We start from the raw sequence: 18,531 nt of genomic DNA on the forward strand, positions 1-18,531 counted from the left end.
TCAGATATTACCATCTCTGGGTGATGTTCACTTTGATCACTAACGGGGAAGTTACTCATTTTCCTTTTACATTTTGAAGCCAAAAAGTTCTTTGCCAAACCTTTTAAAAAAGATACAGCTTTATTGACTCACATATTTAAAGTGTCTAATTTGAGAAGCTTTAACATATGTATACAGCTGTGAAACCGTCACCACAATCAAAATAATAAACATACCCATCATCCCCAAAAGTTTTCTCTTGTCTTTTTGTAATCTTGCCCTCTTGTATTTCCCTGAATCTTTCCTATTCCTTGGCAAGCACTGATCTATTCTATTCTATTACTATAAAATAAGTTGCATTTTCTAGTATAAATCGTATAAATCATACAATTTATACTATTTTGGATCTGAGTTCATCCACGTTGTGTATATCAGTAGTTCATTCCTTGTAAGTGCTGAAGAATATTGTACTATATATATATTAATCAGTCTGTTTAAGCCTTTTTTTGTTGATGGACAATTGGGTTGTTTCTAGTTTTGAAGTGTTACAAAGAAAATGTCTCTGAACATTCATGTACAAGTCTTTGTATGAACAAATGCATTTATATCTTTTGGGTAAGTACCTATTAAAAAACTATCAAAATGGTTTTTCAAAATAATTGAATAATTTATGTCCGACCAGCAGTGTGTATAAGAGCTACAGTTGCTTCACTTCCTTACTGACAATAGTATTATGAGCCTTGTTTTTGGACGTTTTTAATAGGTGTGTAGTGGTATCCTATGGTGGTTTTAGTTTTGATTTCTCTAAGTACTAAATCTTTTGAGCGTGTGTGTATCTTATTTACTGAAGGTCTGTTCACATTTTTGGCCTATTTTAAAAAATGGGTTATTTTCTCTTTATTGAATTTTGTGACTCTGTTATGTATTCTGGACATAAATTCTTTATGTGGTTTGCACATATTTTCTCCCTGTCTGTGCCTTTTCATTCTCTCTCTGAACAGCATCTTTTAAAGAGCTGATATGTTTTAATTTTGATGTCTTATGGATTATGTTTTTGGTGACTGTGAAATCATTGCCTAACCCAAGGGCACAAAGATTTCTCATATGTTTACTCCCAAAGTTCTATAGTTTTTATTTTGATATTTAGGTATATGATCCATTTTGAGTTAATTTGTATGTATGATATAAGGAATGGATTGAAGTACTATTTTTTTTTTTTGCAAATTTATTGAAAAAATTATCTTGGCACCCTTTGCTGAAAATAGATTGATCAGATGGGTATAGATTTGTTTTGGGATTTTCTGTTCTGGTACATTTATCTATGTATCTATTTTGGAGTCAATGCCACACTATTCCTGTTGCTTTCTAATAAGTCTTTGAAGTTGGGTTGCTTGGTCTTTCTCAAGGTTATTTTCGTTATTATATGTCCTCTATAGTTCTAGATGAGATTTAGAATCAACTTGTCAATTTTTTCCAAATCCACCCCCCCAAAAAAAATCTTGCTGGGATTTTGATTATCATTCCAGTAAATACATACATCAAATTAGAAATCCTTGGTGGCTTATCGGTAAAGAATCTGCCTGTGTGGCAGGAGAACGCTTACCAGTGCAGGAGACTTGGGTTTGCTCCCTGGGTCAGGAAAATCCCCTGGAGAGGGAAATGGCAACCCACTCCAGTATTCTTGCCTGAGAAATCCCATGGACAGAGGAGCCTGGTGGGCTACATCCGTGGGGTCACCAGAGTAGGACATGACTTAGCAACTAAACCATTACCAGACATCAAATTAGAGTAACTGACATCGTAATAATACCAAGTCTTCCAATTTGTAAGCGCCACTTATCTCTCTGTTTATTTAAGTACTCTTTACTTTCTCTCTACAATATTTTGTTATCAGCGTATAGATTTTGCACATTTAGTCAGATTTATCTCTAAGCATTTCATATTTTTTGATGCCATTGAAAATAATTGCAATTTTTAATTCCAAATTCCTATTAATCATTGCTATTGTATAGAAATAGAACTGATTTTTGTCTGCTGCCTTTAAACCCATTTACTAAAGCTAGGAGCATTTTTGTAGATTCTATAGAACTTTCTGCATCGAAAGTGAATAAAGATAGTTGTACTTCATTTCTACTCTTTTGTATAGACACCCCCAGAACAATGTTGAATAGAAGAGGTTCAAGTAAGAATCTTTGTCTTATTCCTAATATTAGAGAAAAATATTCAGTATTCCATTATGAACTATCATGTTAGTTGTAGAATTTAAGTGCCCTGTATCATGTTGAGGAAAATTCCTTCTATTCATAGTTTGCTGTGAGATTTTTTCTTTAATCAGAAACAAATACTGGATTTTTTTTCCAAAACTTTCTCTGCCTCTACTGAGATGAATACATGGTTTTTCTTATATGCCGTACTGTGTTTGAGTGCTGTGCTTAGTCGCTCAGTCGTGTCCAGCCCTTTGTGACCCCATGGACTGCAGCCCACCAGGCTCCTCTGTCCATGGGGGTTCTGCAGACAAAAATACTGGAATGGGTTGCCATGCCCTCCTCCAGGGGATCTTCTCAACCCAGGGATCCAACCCAGGTCTCCCACATTGCAGGTGGATTCTGTATAGTTTTATAATGCGATGATTGATTCCATTCCTGGAATAAACATCACTTGGTTGTGGAATGTTGTCTTTCATATACAGTTGGGTTTGTTTTGCAAAAACACTTTAAATTCCATATTCATGTTCATCGGAAATGTTGGTCTGTAGTTTTCTCTTCTTGTAATATCTTGGCCTTTGCTACTGGAGTAATTTTGACTTCTTATAAGGAATTGAGAAATAGTTCCTCCTCTTTAATTTTCTGGAAGAGTTTGGTAGACTTTGATGTTATTCATTCCTTAAATATTTACTAGAATAAATGAAGCAATCTTGACCTGGACTTTTCTTCATGGGACGGTTTTTAACTACAAAGTCAAATTTGTAAACGGATAGAAGACTATGCAGGTCATCCTTTCTTCTTGAGTGAGTTTTTGTAGCTTATCTTTCAAGGAATTTGTCCATTTTAATTAAGTTGCTGAATTTTTGGCATAAACTGGCTTATACTCTTATTGTCATTTTGATGTCTTTTTAACTTGTAGCATTATCATCTCATTCATTTCTGTTATTATTACTTTGTGTTTTCTTTTTTCCTGGCTAAAAAATTATGAATTTTGCTGATAAAACTAGTTTCGCAAAGAACTAGCTTTTGGTTTCATTGATTTCCCCATTGTTTACTGTTTTCTGTTTCACTTATTACCACCCTGATCTTCAGTGTTTCCTCCCTTTTAAAAAATGTATTTATTTATTTACTTTTGGCTGTGCTGGGTCTTTGCTGCCGTGAAAGCTTTTCTCCAGTTGCAGGGAGCGGGGGCTACTCTCTAGCGTGCTCCGACTTCACTGCGGCGGCTTCTCTCGTTGCAGAACACAGGCTTTAGGACGTGCAGGCATCAATAGTTGCGGCACGTGGGCTGAGTAGCTGCAGCTCTTGGGCTCCAGAGAAGAGTCTCAGTGGTTGTGGCACATGGGTTTAGCTGCTCCGTGGCATTATGGGATTGACCCAGACCAGGTATTGAACCCGTGTCTCCTGCACTGGCAGGCAGATTCTTTACCACTGAGCCACCTGGGATGCCCTCTTGCTGAACTGGCCCATTATTGTTAAAAAAAGGATTATCATTTTCCCTGGTCATAGTCTTTGCTCTAAAGTCTTTGCTGATATTAATATAAACACTTCAGCTTTCTTTGGATTGGTGTTAGCCTAGTTTATTTTTTCCTTCTCTTTGCCTCTAACCTGTCTGTGTCTTAGTATTTAAAGGGGGTTTCTTGTAGGCAGCATACAGCTGGATCCCTCTTTTGTATCCATTCTATTTCTGCCTTTAATTAGGATGCTTGGACTACTTACATCTGATGTGGTCTAGTAAATTTAAATTTCACAATTTGGCCATTTGTTTTCTGTGTGTCCCATTTGTTCTTTGTTTCCATTTTCCTTTTTTTTTTTTTTTTTCTGTATACTTTTAGTTGTATAATTATTGTGACTTCATTTTACTCCTTGGTCGGATGCCAAGAACTTTTAACGTTTAGAGGACAGACTTTTAACAAATGGTGAGAGACAGAAAAATCAAGGGTTTGATCCCTGGGTCAGGAAGATCCCTTGGAGAAGGACATGGCAACCCATTCCAGTACTCTTGCCTAGAGAATCCATTAGACAGAGGAACCTGACGGGCTTCAGTCGATGGGGTCACAGAGTTGGACACAACTGAAGTGACTTAGCATGCATGCGTGATGGGAAAACTGCATAGCCACCTGTAAAAGAATAAAACTGAACCCTTACCTTACTCCATTTTACTCTTTTGTTAGCTTAATAGCCAGAGAAGGCAGTGGCACCCCACTCTAGTACTCTCGCCTGGGGAATCCCATGGATGGAGGAGCCTGGTAGGCTTCAGTTCATGGGGTTGCTAAGAATCGGACACAACTGAGCGACTTCATTTTCACTTTTCACTTTCTTACATTGGAGAAGGAAATGGTAACCCACTCCAGTGTTCTTGCCTGGAGAATCCCAGGGACAGGGGGAGCCTGGTGGGTTGCCTTCTATGGGGTCGCACAGAGTCGGACACGACTGAAGTGACTTAGCAGCAGCAGCAGCAGCAGCTTAATAGCCGTTAACTATTGTGTTATTTGGAGAAGGCAATGGCACCCCACTCCAGTACTCTTGCCTGGAAAATCCCATGGATGGGGGAGCCTGGTGGGCTGCCATCTATGGGGTCGCACAGAGTCGGACATGACTGAGCGCCTTCACTTTCACTTTACACTTTCATGCATTGGAGAAGGAGATGGCAACCCACTCCAGTGTTCTTGCCTGGAGAATCCCGGGGATGGGGGAGCCTGGTGGGCTGCCGTCTATGGAGTTGCACAGAGTTGGACACGACTGAGGCGACTTAGCAGCAGCAGCAGCATTGTGGTATTTTAGCGGTTGCTGTAGTGTTTACATTTACTTTCTTCATCATATTCTACCTTTAAGCAATAGTTTACATCTTGGTAAACAGATATTACAACAGTACATCTATTTCTCCTCTTCCAGATTTTGAGTTATTGTTGTCTTACGTTTTATTTCTACTTATGTTGTTAACCCCACAATACATTTATCTCATTTTTGTTTTAAACAATTATCTTTTAATGATATCCGATGATGCTGTGTGATGAAGTCAAAGTGAAAGTCGCTCAGTCATGTCCAACTTTTTGCCACCCCATGGACTACACAGTCCATGGAATTCTCCAGGCCAAAATACTGGAGTGAGTAGCCTTTCCCTTCTCCAGGGGATCTTCCCAACCCAGGGATCAAGCCCAGGTCTCCTGCATTGCAGGCAGATTCTTTGCCAGCTGAGCCACAAGGGAAGCCCAAGAATACTGGAGTGGGTAGCTCATCCCTTCTCCAGCAGATCTTTGCAACCCAGGAATCCAACTGGGGTCTCCACATAACAAGAAAAAATGTGTTCATATTTATCTATGACTTACGTGTGTAGGTACCATTTCCAGTGCTCTTTATTCATTTATATACTCTAGATTTCTATCTTGCTCATTTTCCTTCTGTCTGAAAACTTCATTTTACCACTTTTTTTTTTCTGATAGGACAGATCTGCTGGTGACAATTATTTCAGATTTTCGAAGCCTGAAAAGCCTTTATTTACTGTTTACTTTTGAAAGTATTTTTGCAGATAATAGGATTCTAGGTTGATCAATTTTTTTCTTTTAATGCTTGAAATATGTTGTCTTTTTGGTTGCACTGTTTCAAAAAAAAATCTACTGTCTTCTGACTCCATTCCTTGGTTATAATGTCTTTTTCTTTGGCCGCTTTTAAGATTCTTCTGTTGATGATTGTTTTTAAATGATTTGATTATACTGTACTGGTGTTATTTTCATCATAGTGTGTGTATATGCGAGGGGTGTGTATATGTATGTGAGGGGTGGGTTTTATGTTTGTTAATATTCTTGAATTTGTGGTTTATAGTTTTCATCCAATTTGGAAAAAATTTACTATTATTTCTTCAACTATTTTTTCTATTCCCCATTTCTCTCCTTCAGAAGCTCCAATAACATACATATTAGGCGCTTTTTGTTTCACAGTTCATTGATTTCTTCATTTAATTTTTAGTCTTTTTTCCAATCATCTGTTTTATTTTAGAGAGTTTCTGTTGCCTTGTGTTCAAGTTCAGCAATCTTTTCTTTTCCAGGGTCTAATCTGCTGTTAACCCCACCCAGTCTATTTTCTTCTTAGACATTGTAGTTTTAATTTCCAGAAATTTACTTTAGATATTAAAAAAAATATCTTCCACATCTCAACTTTTAGAGCATTTGGAATACAGTTATAAAGATTGTTTTAATGTCCTTTCCTCTTAATTTTAACATCTATGCCACTTCTGGGTCAATTTCAACTGATTAATTTTTCTCCTTACAATCATATTTTCCTATTTTTCACGTATCTGGCAATATTCTATTTGATGCCATACACTGCAAATTTTACTTTGTTTCATGTTGAATACTTTTGCATTCATATAAGTGGTCCTAAATTTTCTTCTGGGATGTAGTTAGCTAAAAACTCTTTGAACCTTTTAGAGAGTTCTTTTAAACTTCATTGTGTAGCACCAGAGCTGTGGGATGTTTTTAGAAACTTTGTTGGGTAGCACTAAAGTAGTGTTTGTTTAGACCTAAGTTTGTCCCAATATTAATGCAAAACCCTCCTGAGTACACCTGATGCCCGAGGTTTTCTGCACTAATAGGAACAGGAACTCTGTGAGTCTATATATTTTCCTTCCAATTCTTCCAATATTTCCCAATCTTGAGTCATTCCATGACATGAAGGCACTGTTCGGTTCTCAGCTCCAGCGGCAAGTGTGACCCTCTGCAGATCTCTAGAGCACTCCGCCTGTGTGATTCCCTCCTCTCTGGCACTCTGACCTGTCAATCTAGCCACTTTGATTGCACTTTACTGCTCCAGACTCTCAGCTTCATTGCCTCAATTCAGGGAGTCCACTCTGCTTGGGCTGCCCCTCCCTGTTCCACTGTGTTATTGCCAAGAAACTATCCTCACGCGGTAATCTTGGGCAATCATAGGGCTCACCTCCTTTGTTTCCATCTCCCAGGGCTCACTTTCTCAGTTACTTGGCTGCCCTGGGTGTGTGTTGTGGCTCGAGGGCTTTCTCGGTTGAGGCTCCCAGACTTCTCTTGCTGTGAAGCACAGCTCTAGAGCACGCGGGCTCAGCAGCTGCGGCACATCAGCGCTCTAGCTGTGGCTTGTGGGCTTAGTAGCCCTGCAGCATGTGGAATCTTGGTTCCCCAACCAGGGATTGAACCCGAGTCACTTACATTGAAAGATAGGTTCTTAACCACTGAGCCACCAGAGGAGTCCCGGGGGTCGCTGTCTTTCACTCCTTGGTGCTCAGTGTTTTGAAAACTCTTGTTTCATGAATTTTATTTGTATTTTTAGTTTTTTTTCAGAAGGGAGGGTAAATAACGCTTTATCTGCTTCACCTTGGTTGAAGTCCCTATTCCTCACCTAATGTTTAATGAATGATGAACAATATACATTTGTGTCTATGCAGACCTATGCGTTAGTTGCTCAGTCGGGTCCGACTCTTTGCGACCCCATGGACTGTAACCCGCCAGCTTCCTCATCCATGGGATTCTCCAGGCAAGAATACTGGAGTGGGTTGCCATTTCCTTCTCCAGACATAGACTTTCCTATTTTTTTGAGAGGGTTATATCCCTTACTATATTTATTTAATACTGTGTATGTCCTCAGTCACTCAGTTGTGTCTGACTCTTTGCAGCCCCAGGACTATAGCCCACCAGGCTCCTCTGCTCATGGAATTTTCCTGATGAGAATACTAGAGTGGGGTACCATTTCCCACTCCAGGGGATCTTCCCAACCCAGGGATTGAACCCGTGTATCTTATGTCTCCTGCATTAACAGGTGGATTCTTTACCACTAGCACCACCTGGGAAGCCCCTATATTTGGTCAGTGTGTATAAGAAAATTTTACATTCAAAAGTGTTCGTGCAGCATTTCCTCACTAACATTCATGAACTGAGAGTAAAGGAGGTTTGCTCTCAGGGCAAAGCAGGTGCTATTGTCATTTCTTCAATTCAGAGAAAAAGGGAAACAGTAGCTGATTACTTTAGTAGTGAATGTTGAGAGACCTAGTAAGGGGTAGAAGTACCCACTTTATCCTCAACAAAACAATCAAGGTGCCTGGTGGATCAAACAAAAGCGTTATGAAAGAATGTTGCTTGTATCTGGAAGATAAAGCAAAACCCAGCAGATCCAAGAAAGTAAGATGTCTAGAAGAATCCAGTTCTTTCTGGTAGTCAAGATGGTAACAAGCTGGTGCCTGGGAGAACAATGATGCTCCTTGACTCACCTTGTGGAACTGCTTGGAATAAAGACGACATTCATTCTTCATCACTCAACAAATATTAAAGCAATGCTTAATACCTCCCAGGCACCACTCTAGGTATTGTGAATACAACTCTGAAACCTACTGACAAGTCCCCATTCTTGTGGGCCTTACATGCCAGCAGTGCCTGGATAAAATGAGTTATCTCATGAGAACATGTAAGATTCCAGTCCTAAATGCTAAAGAGGTCCTTTCTAGGAGAGCTGAGTTTCTACCTGAATAAGAGGGGGAAATAGTCAATGAGGTCTAAGTTAATTTTGACACATGAATTGCATCTATATTAGTAAGAGGTCCAGAGAATCTCTAGGAAGGCTTATGAAAGGCTATTTGAACTGACATTTAAAGTAGAAGTTTGTTAGGTGGATGTGATAGGAGGTAAACAACATGTTCAAGTCAGAGTCTTTGAAAAACATATGAAAGTAGCAATAACTCAGTGACACTGGAACACAGAGCAGGAATCCTAAGAAACAGGGCAGGTTACACACTAAGAGTTCTTAAAGAGCCTTTTTTTTTTTTTTTTCCGCTAGGCAAGGGGTTTTAGATAGTATTCTATTAAGAACAGAGATTTGTTTAAGAATTTTTTAGCGGCAGCAGCAGCACTTGATCAGACTTATTTGTTAGGAAATCACTTTGGTGGCAATGTGAATATTTGGATAGAGGGAGGTAGGCAAGCATGGAAAAATCATTCCTTTATCCAGTAAGTATTATTAAGGGCTTGATATATACTAGGCAACTTGCTTAGATACAAAAGATAGAGTGAGAACAAGGCAGATGTGGACCTTGCTCTCCTGGAGCTTACAAGGAATCTGGAGAATCAAAAATCAAACCACCCTTCCCCCAAATTAAGCAAATAATGATGGAAGGACTACATTACAAATGCGATCATGTCATGAAGAGGAAGTAGAGGATGTCTTTAGAATATGTGATTGGGAGACCTAATAAAGTCAACGCGGGTGGTGGTCAGAAAAGTCTATCCTGAGGAAGTGACATAGGGTGGAGAGCTGAAGAATGGCAAGGAGCAAGCTGGGTCAAGACCTGGACACCTTTTAGAAAACAAAAGAAAAGCCCTTGGATTGAATTGTCTGGAAAAAGGCAGGTGACTGCAGATAGCACTGGGAGACCTTGCCAACCACATTAAAGATATTAGGCTTTGAGTCAAGAGCCCTGGAAAGCCTTTGAATTAATATTTTAAACTGGAGAGTAAGATCATCAAGTTGTCAATTGAAGAAAAATCACTGGGGCTGCTAAATGGAGAATGATTTCAAGTGAACCTGTGTAAAGCTGGTGAGAATGTAAAATAACCTGAGCTCTTTCTGGGACTGGAAATGTAACCTGTTGTAACCATTTCAGAAACATTGTATAGCTTCTTCTGTAGTTATGAATGCCCTTATCCTGTGATTCAGTATTTCTATTCCTAGCTATTTATCCAAGAGAGAGAGAAACATATGTCCCATGTCCAAAAAAAAAAAAAAAATTCATACAAGAATGTTCAGAGCAGCTTTATTCACAATAACCCTAAACTGGAAGCAACCCAAGTATCAGTCAGCAGGAGGATGATAAACAAACCGTGGTACATTCATTTAATGGGATAACTCTCAATAAAAAAAAAGGAATGAACCAACACATGCAACAATGTGAATAACTCTCAGATACTTCAGCAAGAGTAACTAAGCACTGAAGGATATACGCATACCATGTGACTCTGTTTATTTGAGGCTCCAGCATAGACAGTACTAATCCATAGCAATGTAAGTCAGAGCTGTGGTTTCTGGGTGTCAGGTGTGCGTGTGGGGTGAAGGGAAAACAGGTGAGTGATGAAAAGGGACACAAGGGAATTTCCAGGGCATATTTATTTGTCAAGACTCGTCTTTTTTTTTTTTTTTTTACCTCGAATGTGTGCATTTTATTGTATTTAAACTATTCCTCAACAAAGAGAAAGAGGAAGGAAAGAGAACCTGTGGCATTTTCAGGGTTATGGGCGGGGGTGGCAGAAGGGGAAAATAAGAAGTTTGGAAACAAAATAACAAGGATGCATTGGATGGGAGGGAAGGAAGAATCAAAATTAATTCAGGTTTCTGGCTGGGATGGTTTACTGTTAGGTATTATTACTATCTGAGGGAAATTGTCTTTTGGGAACAGGTTTGTGTGTGGTGGGGGGAGTGGGACAGAGAAGGAATAAGGCTGAATTTTGACACGTCCGTCTGAGACGCATCATTTGTCCCCATTACATGACGCTTAATCCTGTTAGTCCTGCCTTGCGAGGTTGCCACTGGGGTAGCTTTCCTCCACTCTTTCCTCACTTCACAGCGATAGTTCTCCATAATGTAATCCGTCGTCTCCACTCCCCAGAGGAGTTGGGGAAAGCACTGAAAAGTTTTGGCTCATCACAAAGAGGGAGAGGGGCTGAACAGGCTGAGCGGGCTGAACGGGGATGTGTGTGTGTGTGTGTGTGTGTGTGTACGCGCACACATGCATGTGCTCACTCAGTCATATCTGGCTCTCTGCGACCCCATGGACTGTGGCCCACCAGGCTCCTCTGTCCATGGGATTTCCCAGTCAAGAATACTGGAGTGGGTTGCCATTTCCTCCTCCAGGGGATCTTCCTGACCCAGGGATCAAACCCACATCTCCTCCATTGGCAGAGGGATTCTTTACCACTGAGCCGCCTGGGATAGTCACACAAAACGTAGGATTCCCCCCCACTCCCCACCCCCCATCCATTCTCATGAGTAAAAGGCACATTTGTAGTTATGCAAGGACCTAACTCTTGTTTTCCCCAGTGTTAATATACCCTTAAAATTTCAGTAATGCAATGTTCCCCTAAATTGAAAGAGACTTGTTTCCTAGTTGTTGAGAACTTTGACTGAGAGTTGTTCTCCCTTCCAGAGAAATGGCATCTCCAGCATCACTACACTTCTTGGTGTATGAGTAGTTATTTCAACACTGCTGTGTCAGCCTGCACTGGTAGGAGTGATTCAACACATAGGTGCCAGCATCCGCCAACTTTACTGAGTCTTCCAGTGTAGACAACTACCCAATATTTACATAGTGAAAGACTTTTTATTATATTTTGTTTTATTTTATTTATACTTCTTTGACTCTTTATTTCAGATGTCATTTTATGTGATTTTAAAATTATATGTTAAGTAACTTCTACTAACTATGATGATCATTTACGGATGGTAGGGGTGGTGTTACAAAATATTTCTTATCAAAGGGAGCTACAAAGGTTGATTCAGTTGAGGAAAACAGATTTACAAAGTAGTGTTTAGTGATCTAGGCTCTGAAAACAAATTGCTTGATTTTACCACCTATTATTTAGGTGGCTTTGTATAAGTTAATTATCCTCATCTGTAAAATGGGGATAACATACCTACCTTATTGGGCTGTGTGAGGACAACAATAATGATTAATTTTTTAAAAGCACTTCAAACGCTGCATAATTGGCCCATCCATTGCCACATATTAAGTACCAAATATATTTTGGTTAAATAAAACAAATACACTCTCTCCAGGAAATCTCATTTATGTTCATGTCTTCAATAACCATTTATACATTATTATGGACATTTTTCTAAATTTAAAAATCTTTTGAGTGAGCTTCATCTAAAAAGTACATATACATTTCATGATGATATCTGGTAGAGACTTGGGAGAAAAACAAAAGACTTTCAAGTACATAATATTCCAAGGATTAGGCTAGCCAATTACCCTTCTTAGATAAGAAAAAGAGGGCTGAAGGACATTTATGCTCTGGTAACCTCAGAAACTAAAGGAACAAAAATCCCAAGGAAGAAAGACAAATGGAGAAAAGACATTTACATTTAATTTCAAACAGCCACTGTCTCTTACTATGCTCACTAAGAAGAAGCAAGAATTTCCTGACGTAGTTACCGATTTTTCCAGAAATAGAAAAACATTATGGTAGGAAAGGCATATTTAATGTTATATACAAATTGTCAAACTGTAAACGTCAGTCATGAGGCATGTAACAATATTCACTTAATCTAGAGAACACGCTACCTTGTAGGAAATGGCATTGGCTTACTTCAGTGAGTTGTGTTAGTGAGTCATCCGTGATTGAGCACGGCAACAGGAACACACTCTGCCCCTTATCTCTCCGTTCTCAGGTGAAGCCTGACATTTTCAAAGAAACCTTCTTCGACTACACACTCTATGTAACGTTCCTTTGTTTCTCTCTCAGCACAACATACATTTCCTTCTGCGCACTTGTTGTAGTTTGTAATTCTACACTTCAGTTCAGTTCAGTCACTCAGTTGCGTCCGACTCTTTGCAACCCCGTGGACTGCAGCACACCAGACTTCTCTGTCCATCACCAACTCCCAGAGCTTCTGAGTTTGCTTAAAAAAAAAAAAACAGTCTGCCTCATTAGACTTTACACATGGGAGTAGTTGCTCTTATAGTGTTCAGAGTTGTCCCCTGGCACAGCACCTAGAACATACATAGCTTGACAAATACTTGTTGCGTAAACAGACTGGCATTTTAGCTTCTGGGGTGTACATGTGAGATATGGGCTACAAATATGAATTTGAAAGTTATCTGCATTTAAATAGTATTTTAAAATAAGAGAAAGGATCAAATTACCCATCTCAGGAGAGATAGGGGTGGGGGGAGCTTTGGAGATCAACATTTTTTTGTTGAAGAAATAAAGATGATGACAAAGGATACCTCAAAAATGAATGGCTAGAGAGGTAAAAAGAAACCCAGAATGTCCTGCCAAGACAATCAGGAAAAGAAGCTCTCTTAAGACAGTGGGACTGATCAGTTGTGACAAATACAGCTAAGAAGTAAATTAAGATCAGAATAAAAATGTTACCATTGAATTGGGGAGCTTCAAGGTCATTTTGGACTTCCCTGTCAGTCCAGGGGCTAGGACTCTGAGCCTGCAATGCAGGGGGCCTGGGTTCGATCCCTGGTCAAGGAACTAGATTGCATATGCCACAAGGAAAAGCTGGCTTAAAATTCAGCATTCAAAAAGCTAAGATCATGGCATCCGGTCCCATCACTTCATGGCAAATAGATGGGGAAAAAGTGGAAAACAGTGGTAGATTTTATTTTCTTGAGCTCCAAAACCATTGCAGATGGTGACTGCAGCTGCGAAATTAAAAGATGCTTGCTCCTTGGGAGAAAAGCTATTAATACAACCTAGACAGTGTACTAAAAAGCAGAGACATCACTTTGCTGACAAAGGTCGGTATAGTCAAGGCTACAGTTTTTCCAGTACTCCCTTATGGATGTAAGAGTTGAACCATAAAGAAAGCTGAGTGCTGAATAATTGATGTTTTCAAACTGCGATGCTGGAGAAGACTCTTGAGAGTCCCTTGGACAGCAAGGAGATGAAACCAGTCAATCCTAAAGGAAACCAACCCTGAATATTCACTGGAAAGACTGATGCTGAAACTGAAGCTCCAATACGCCACCTGATGCGAAAAGACCCTGATGTTAGGCAAGAATGAGGGCAGGAGGAGAAGGGGGCGACAGAGGATGAGCTGGTTGGATGGCATCAACAACTCAGTAGATATGAGTCTGAGCAAACTTCAGGAGATGGTGAAGGACAGGGAAGCCTGGTGCGTGGGGTCACAAAGAGTCAGACACAACTTAGTGACAATCAAGGTTATTTCTGATGTTGATAAGGGTGATTTGGGGTGGGGAGTGGGGATGACAGGTTAGACTGGGCTGGGAAAGGAGGTGAGCAACTGGAATAAGTTGGTGTAGAACACCCTTTGAAGCAGTTTTGCTCATAAGAGAGAATACAACAAACAAAAAAAGTTGGAGAGGAATGAGGCATCCGTGGAGCTTTTTTGTTTTGTGTGCATTTTTTTCTTTCTGTGGAACTTAATAGAATATGTTTGTATGGTGATGGGACATTCAATAGACAGAGTAATTATTAATAAAGGGAAAGAATATTAAGGAAGATCCCTTAGTAGTTTCTTTTTCTTTTTTTGACTGCACGGGAATTTCCCCAACCAAGGACTCAACTCTCGCCCTCTGCACGGGAAACACAGAGCCCTAACCACTGGACCACCAAGGAAGTCACAGTAGGTTTCTGCTAAGGAATCAGTGCTTGTTTGCTGTAGCCTTCTTTGACCTACCTCTATGAGCCAAGTTTAAGAGATAAGCAAAAAGTGGTTATCAGGACTTCATAATAGAGCCCTGGAGGGTTGTCAAACCACTCTGAAAAGATCTTCAAGAAATTGCATCTTCTCAGCTTCCCTGACGCTGGGAATTAGTTCCAGGGTTTCTCAAACTTGGGTGCTATTGGTATTTTGGTTCAGATACTCTCCTGTTAGGGGCAGCTGCTGCTGCTGCTGCTGCTAAGTCGCTTCAGTCGTGTCTGGCTCTATGCGACCCCAGAGATGGCAGCCCACCAGGCTCCCCCATCCCTGGGGTTCTCCAGCCAAGAACACTGGAGTGGGTTGCCATTTCCTTCTCCAATGCATGAAAGTGAAAAGTGAAAGTGAAGTCGCTCAGTCGTGTCCGACTCTTAGCGACCCCAAGGACTGCAGCCTACCAGGCTCCTCCATCCATGGGATTTTCCAGGCAAGAGTACTGGAGCGGGATGCCATTGCCTTCTTCGCCTGTTAGGGGCAGGGGTTTGAATCTCCTGTGCAGTGTTGAATGTTTCACCAAAACCCTGGTCTCTACCCACATGGATACCAGTAGTGTCTAGTTGTGATACTCAGAAACCAGAAATTGCTAAATCTTTGTGTGAGGGTTGGAGAGCAGATTGCCCCAGCTGAGAATCAATGATTCATTCAAACCTGAAAGTGAAAATCATCTCAGTCGTGTCTGACTCTTTTCGGCTCCATGGACTCTACAGTCCATGGAATTCTCCAGATCAGAATACTGATCCTTCTCCAGGGGATCTTCCCAACCCGGGGAATCGAACCCAGGTCTTCTACACGGCAGGAGGATTCTTTACCAACTGAGCTATCAGAGAAATCCTATTCAAACCTGCTGCTGCTAAGTCGCTTCAGTCGTGTCTGGCTCTATGCGACCCCAGAGATGGCAGCCCACCAGGCTCCCCCATCCCTGGGGTTCTCCAGGCAAGAACACTGGAGTGGGTTGCCATTTCCTTCTCCAATGCATGAAAATAAAAAGTGAAAGTGAAGTCACTCAGTCATGTCTGACTCTTAGCAACCCCGTGGACTGCAGCCCACCAGGCTCCTCCATCCATGGGATTTTCCAGGCAAGAGTACTGGAGTGGGGTGCCATCATCTTCTCCGATTCAAACCTAAGAAAGTCTAATTTAAAAAAAAATCAGCTAATCCTAATAGCTGTTTTCATTGCCTTATGCTCTTATGGAAAATTATCATAAACTTGGTATGAAAGCATACTGTTCTATATATACATGTTCTAATTTTTTAATTCCTAAAATATACTGTAATATAATTTTTAATACTTTCAGTAGAAAGAACAATAAAAGAAAACCAAACAAAATATTCACATGGATGAATCAAACTTAAGGATGATGGCAAGAAAAGGAGTCACAAGATTTATTCGGTGCCCCCTACATTTTACATTGAGATTCCCCAGTGGCTCAGTGGTAAAGAATCCACTTGCAGTGCAGGCGACTTGGGAGATTTGGGTTCAATCCCTGAATGGAGAAGATCCCTTGGAAGAGAAAATGGCAACCCACTCCAGTATTCTTGCCTGGGAAATACCACGGACAGAGGAGTCTAGAGGGCTACAATCCAAGGGGTCGCACAACAGTCAGATATGACTTAGCATCTAAACAACATTTTACATTCTGTAAGAGATTAAAAAAAATTTTTTTACAAGCATTGTATAAAATGATAAAAAGATATATTGACAAGAAAATGTAAAACTTCATATCGTCAGTTAACATGTTGGTGCATATGCTTAAGGACTTTCTGTGCATTCATTCATTCTCTTATTCATTAACTTATTTACACATCAGGGGCTTCCAGGTGCCGCTGGTGGTAAAGAATCCCTGTGTCAATGCAGGGTAGAAAAGAGGCATGGTTCCATCCCTGGGTTGGGAAGATCCCCTGGAGAAGGAAATGGTAATCTGCTCCAGTATTCTTGCCTGGAGAATCCCATGGACAGAGGAACCTGGCAGGCTACAGTGCATGGGGTCGCAGAGACAGGACTGAAGCTATTTAGCACACATTACACATCTCCCTGAGAGAGGACAAGAACTGGAAAGTCAAGGGAGCTTTGTTTTTTGTCTTTTTGTTTTTTTTTTTTAATGGAAGACATTTAGGCATGTTTTAAAGACAATGAAAGGATCAAAGTCAGTTGAAAGAGGAAAATGGGATGACACGTATAGTGAGGTTTCTGAGAAGGAATGGATTTCAAGCACAGAGTTGGAGTCACCTTTAGATTAGGGGAGGGGGAAAAAAAACATTGCGAGAGGATTGAAAGAATACACACACATGCACACGAATGTATGTATCAGGTATCTATATTCCTACATACCTGTATATACAGGTAGTCCTGTATCTACCTGTATCTTGTATCTACAAGTAGGTATATATTTTTTATTTTATCTATATGTATGTATCTTTATCTACATGTTTTCACCATGTGAGCTACTGAGGAACTTGCTTTTTCACTTATTCTACTGTAACCATTTTCCCCTCCTGCTGTTACTCTTCCTTACCATCATTTTTAACAGTATCCTAACACATGAAGTAGTTCAGTCTTTAAAGCCACCTCGTAATGTTGGACATTTTCGCCGTCACAATTTTTCACTACCATCAACGCAGGACTTAATATCACGATGGTGACATATTTGTAGCTACCCAGGATTATTTTTTGAACAGAAATTCATGGAAGAGGAATTGCTGAGTCAAATGGTCAGCCTAACTCGAAGGATAAAAGTCGCTTTTAAACGTCACAGTCATCCTCAGGTATGCATTCTTTACCTGAGGAGGAAACAGAGAAGCAGAGAGGTTAAACAATTGGCCCAAGGTCAAAAGTAATCGCAAGTGGCGGATTTCAAAAGCCGCGCGGGCTCATCATGCTGCGGCAGGGATAGAATTTGCGGTTTAGGCGATTCTTTTTTTTTTTTTTTTTTGGTGTGTTTCTGTGGGGGAGGGGCCGGGCAGCAGGGAAGGAAACTTGTGTCGCAGCAAAGAAGGAGGAGAAGGGGAGGGAACTCATGTCAGAATCAGAGCCGACTGCACCGAGAAAGGGTATGCTCAGGATTCGGTGGGCCCCCAAGCCGCTGTGCGGGGCAGCTCCGAGGCTGTGACAAGCTCCAGGGAGGTCCGGCCCGCGGCCGAGCCGCGCCGCGGCAGGGCGGTTGCCAAGGGTCTGCCCAGTTTGCTGGTCTAGTTGCTAGGGCCTCCATCTTGAGGCCGGTGGCTGCGACACTCCCGGAAGGGGTTGCCGAGTGGAGCATTCACTTCCGGTCTGGGGCCTGCGGCGGCGGCGGCGGCGGTGGCGGCGGCGGCGGCGGCGGCGGTAGCGGGTCGGTGTAGAAAATGGCGCTGGTGCAGCGGCTCGGGCCTCTCCCCGCGGCGCTACGGAGGGCTTGAGGCTCGCGAGCCTCACTCGCCGCGCCCCACTTGCTCGTGCACTTTACACACATGAGGTGAGCGGGGCGGGGGCCTCCCTCCGGGCGGGAGGAGCCTCGGGCGCTGCCGCAGGGCCCGCGATCACGGGCGGCGGCGGCGGCGGCGGCGGCGGCGGCGGCGCCGGGCGTCCCCGAGACCTCGGGCCTCGGCGAAGGGGGCGCCGGCTGCGCTGCTGCGGAGGCCGAACGGGAGGCCCGGAGGGGCCGCGCTGCGCCGCTGGGGCCGGGCCGGGGGCTGCGGCTAGCCCGCGCCGCCTGACCGCAGTCGGGGCTGCAGCCCCGCAGCTTTGTGAGCCCCCCCGGGCTCCCTTCCCCCCGCCCCATCCGGCTCCGGCGCGAGCCTCTGCAGCAGCAGCTCCGTTTTCACGCGCATCTCTCTCTCTCTCTCTCTCCCCCCCTTTTTCTTTTCCGTTTCAGAGAATTGGAAGCTAAAGCTACCAAAGACGTAGAAAGGAATCTTAGCAGGTAAGATGGGCGCGCTTTCCGCCTCTCATCCCCTTTCATTAATCGTGCAT

The 18,531-nt window shown here is 41.9% G+C and overlaps 1 protein-coding gene across 11 annotated transcripts in view; it reads left to right on the top strand.

Annotated features, from left to right (window-relative positions):
- The window catches only part of TNRC6A (trinucleotide repeat containing adaptor 6A), a 224,545-nt gene that overhangs the window by 110,027 nt on the left and 95,987 nt on the right, over window positions 1-18,531 (top strand). For 6 of the 11 annotated variants that reach the window (XM_027961153.3, XM_060406202.1, XM_027961152.3 and 3 more), the window contains exon 2: window positions 18,434-18,481. Coding sequence is in view for 4 of the 11 variants with exons in the window: in XM_027961150.3 (XP_027816951.1) it covers window positions 18,030-18,034; window positions 18,434-18,481 (53 nt within the window). In the remaining 7 variants the exon portion in view is untranslated. Of the gene's footprint in view, window positions 1-17,906; window positions 18,035-18,433; window positions 18,482-18,531 lie in introns of those variants that run through there. The other 5 variants (XM_027961150.3, XM_060406200.1, XM_060406201.1 and 2 more) reach the window with 1 other exon arrangement.

This window comes from Ovis aries, chromosome 24 (assembly GCF_016772045.2).
Source record: "Ovis aries strain OAR_USU_Benz2616 breed Rambouillet chromosome 24, ARS-UI_Ramb_v3.0, whole genome shotgun sequence".
NCBI lineage: Eukaryota > Metazoa > Chordata > Mammalia > Artiodactyla > Bovidae > Ovis > Ovis aries.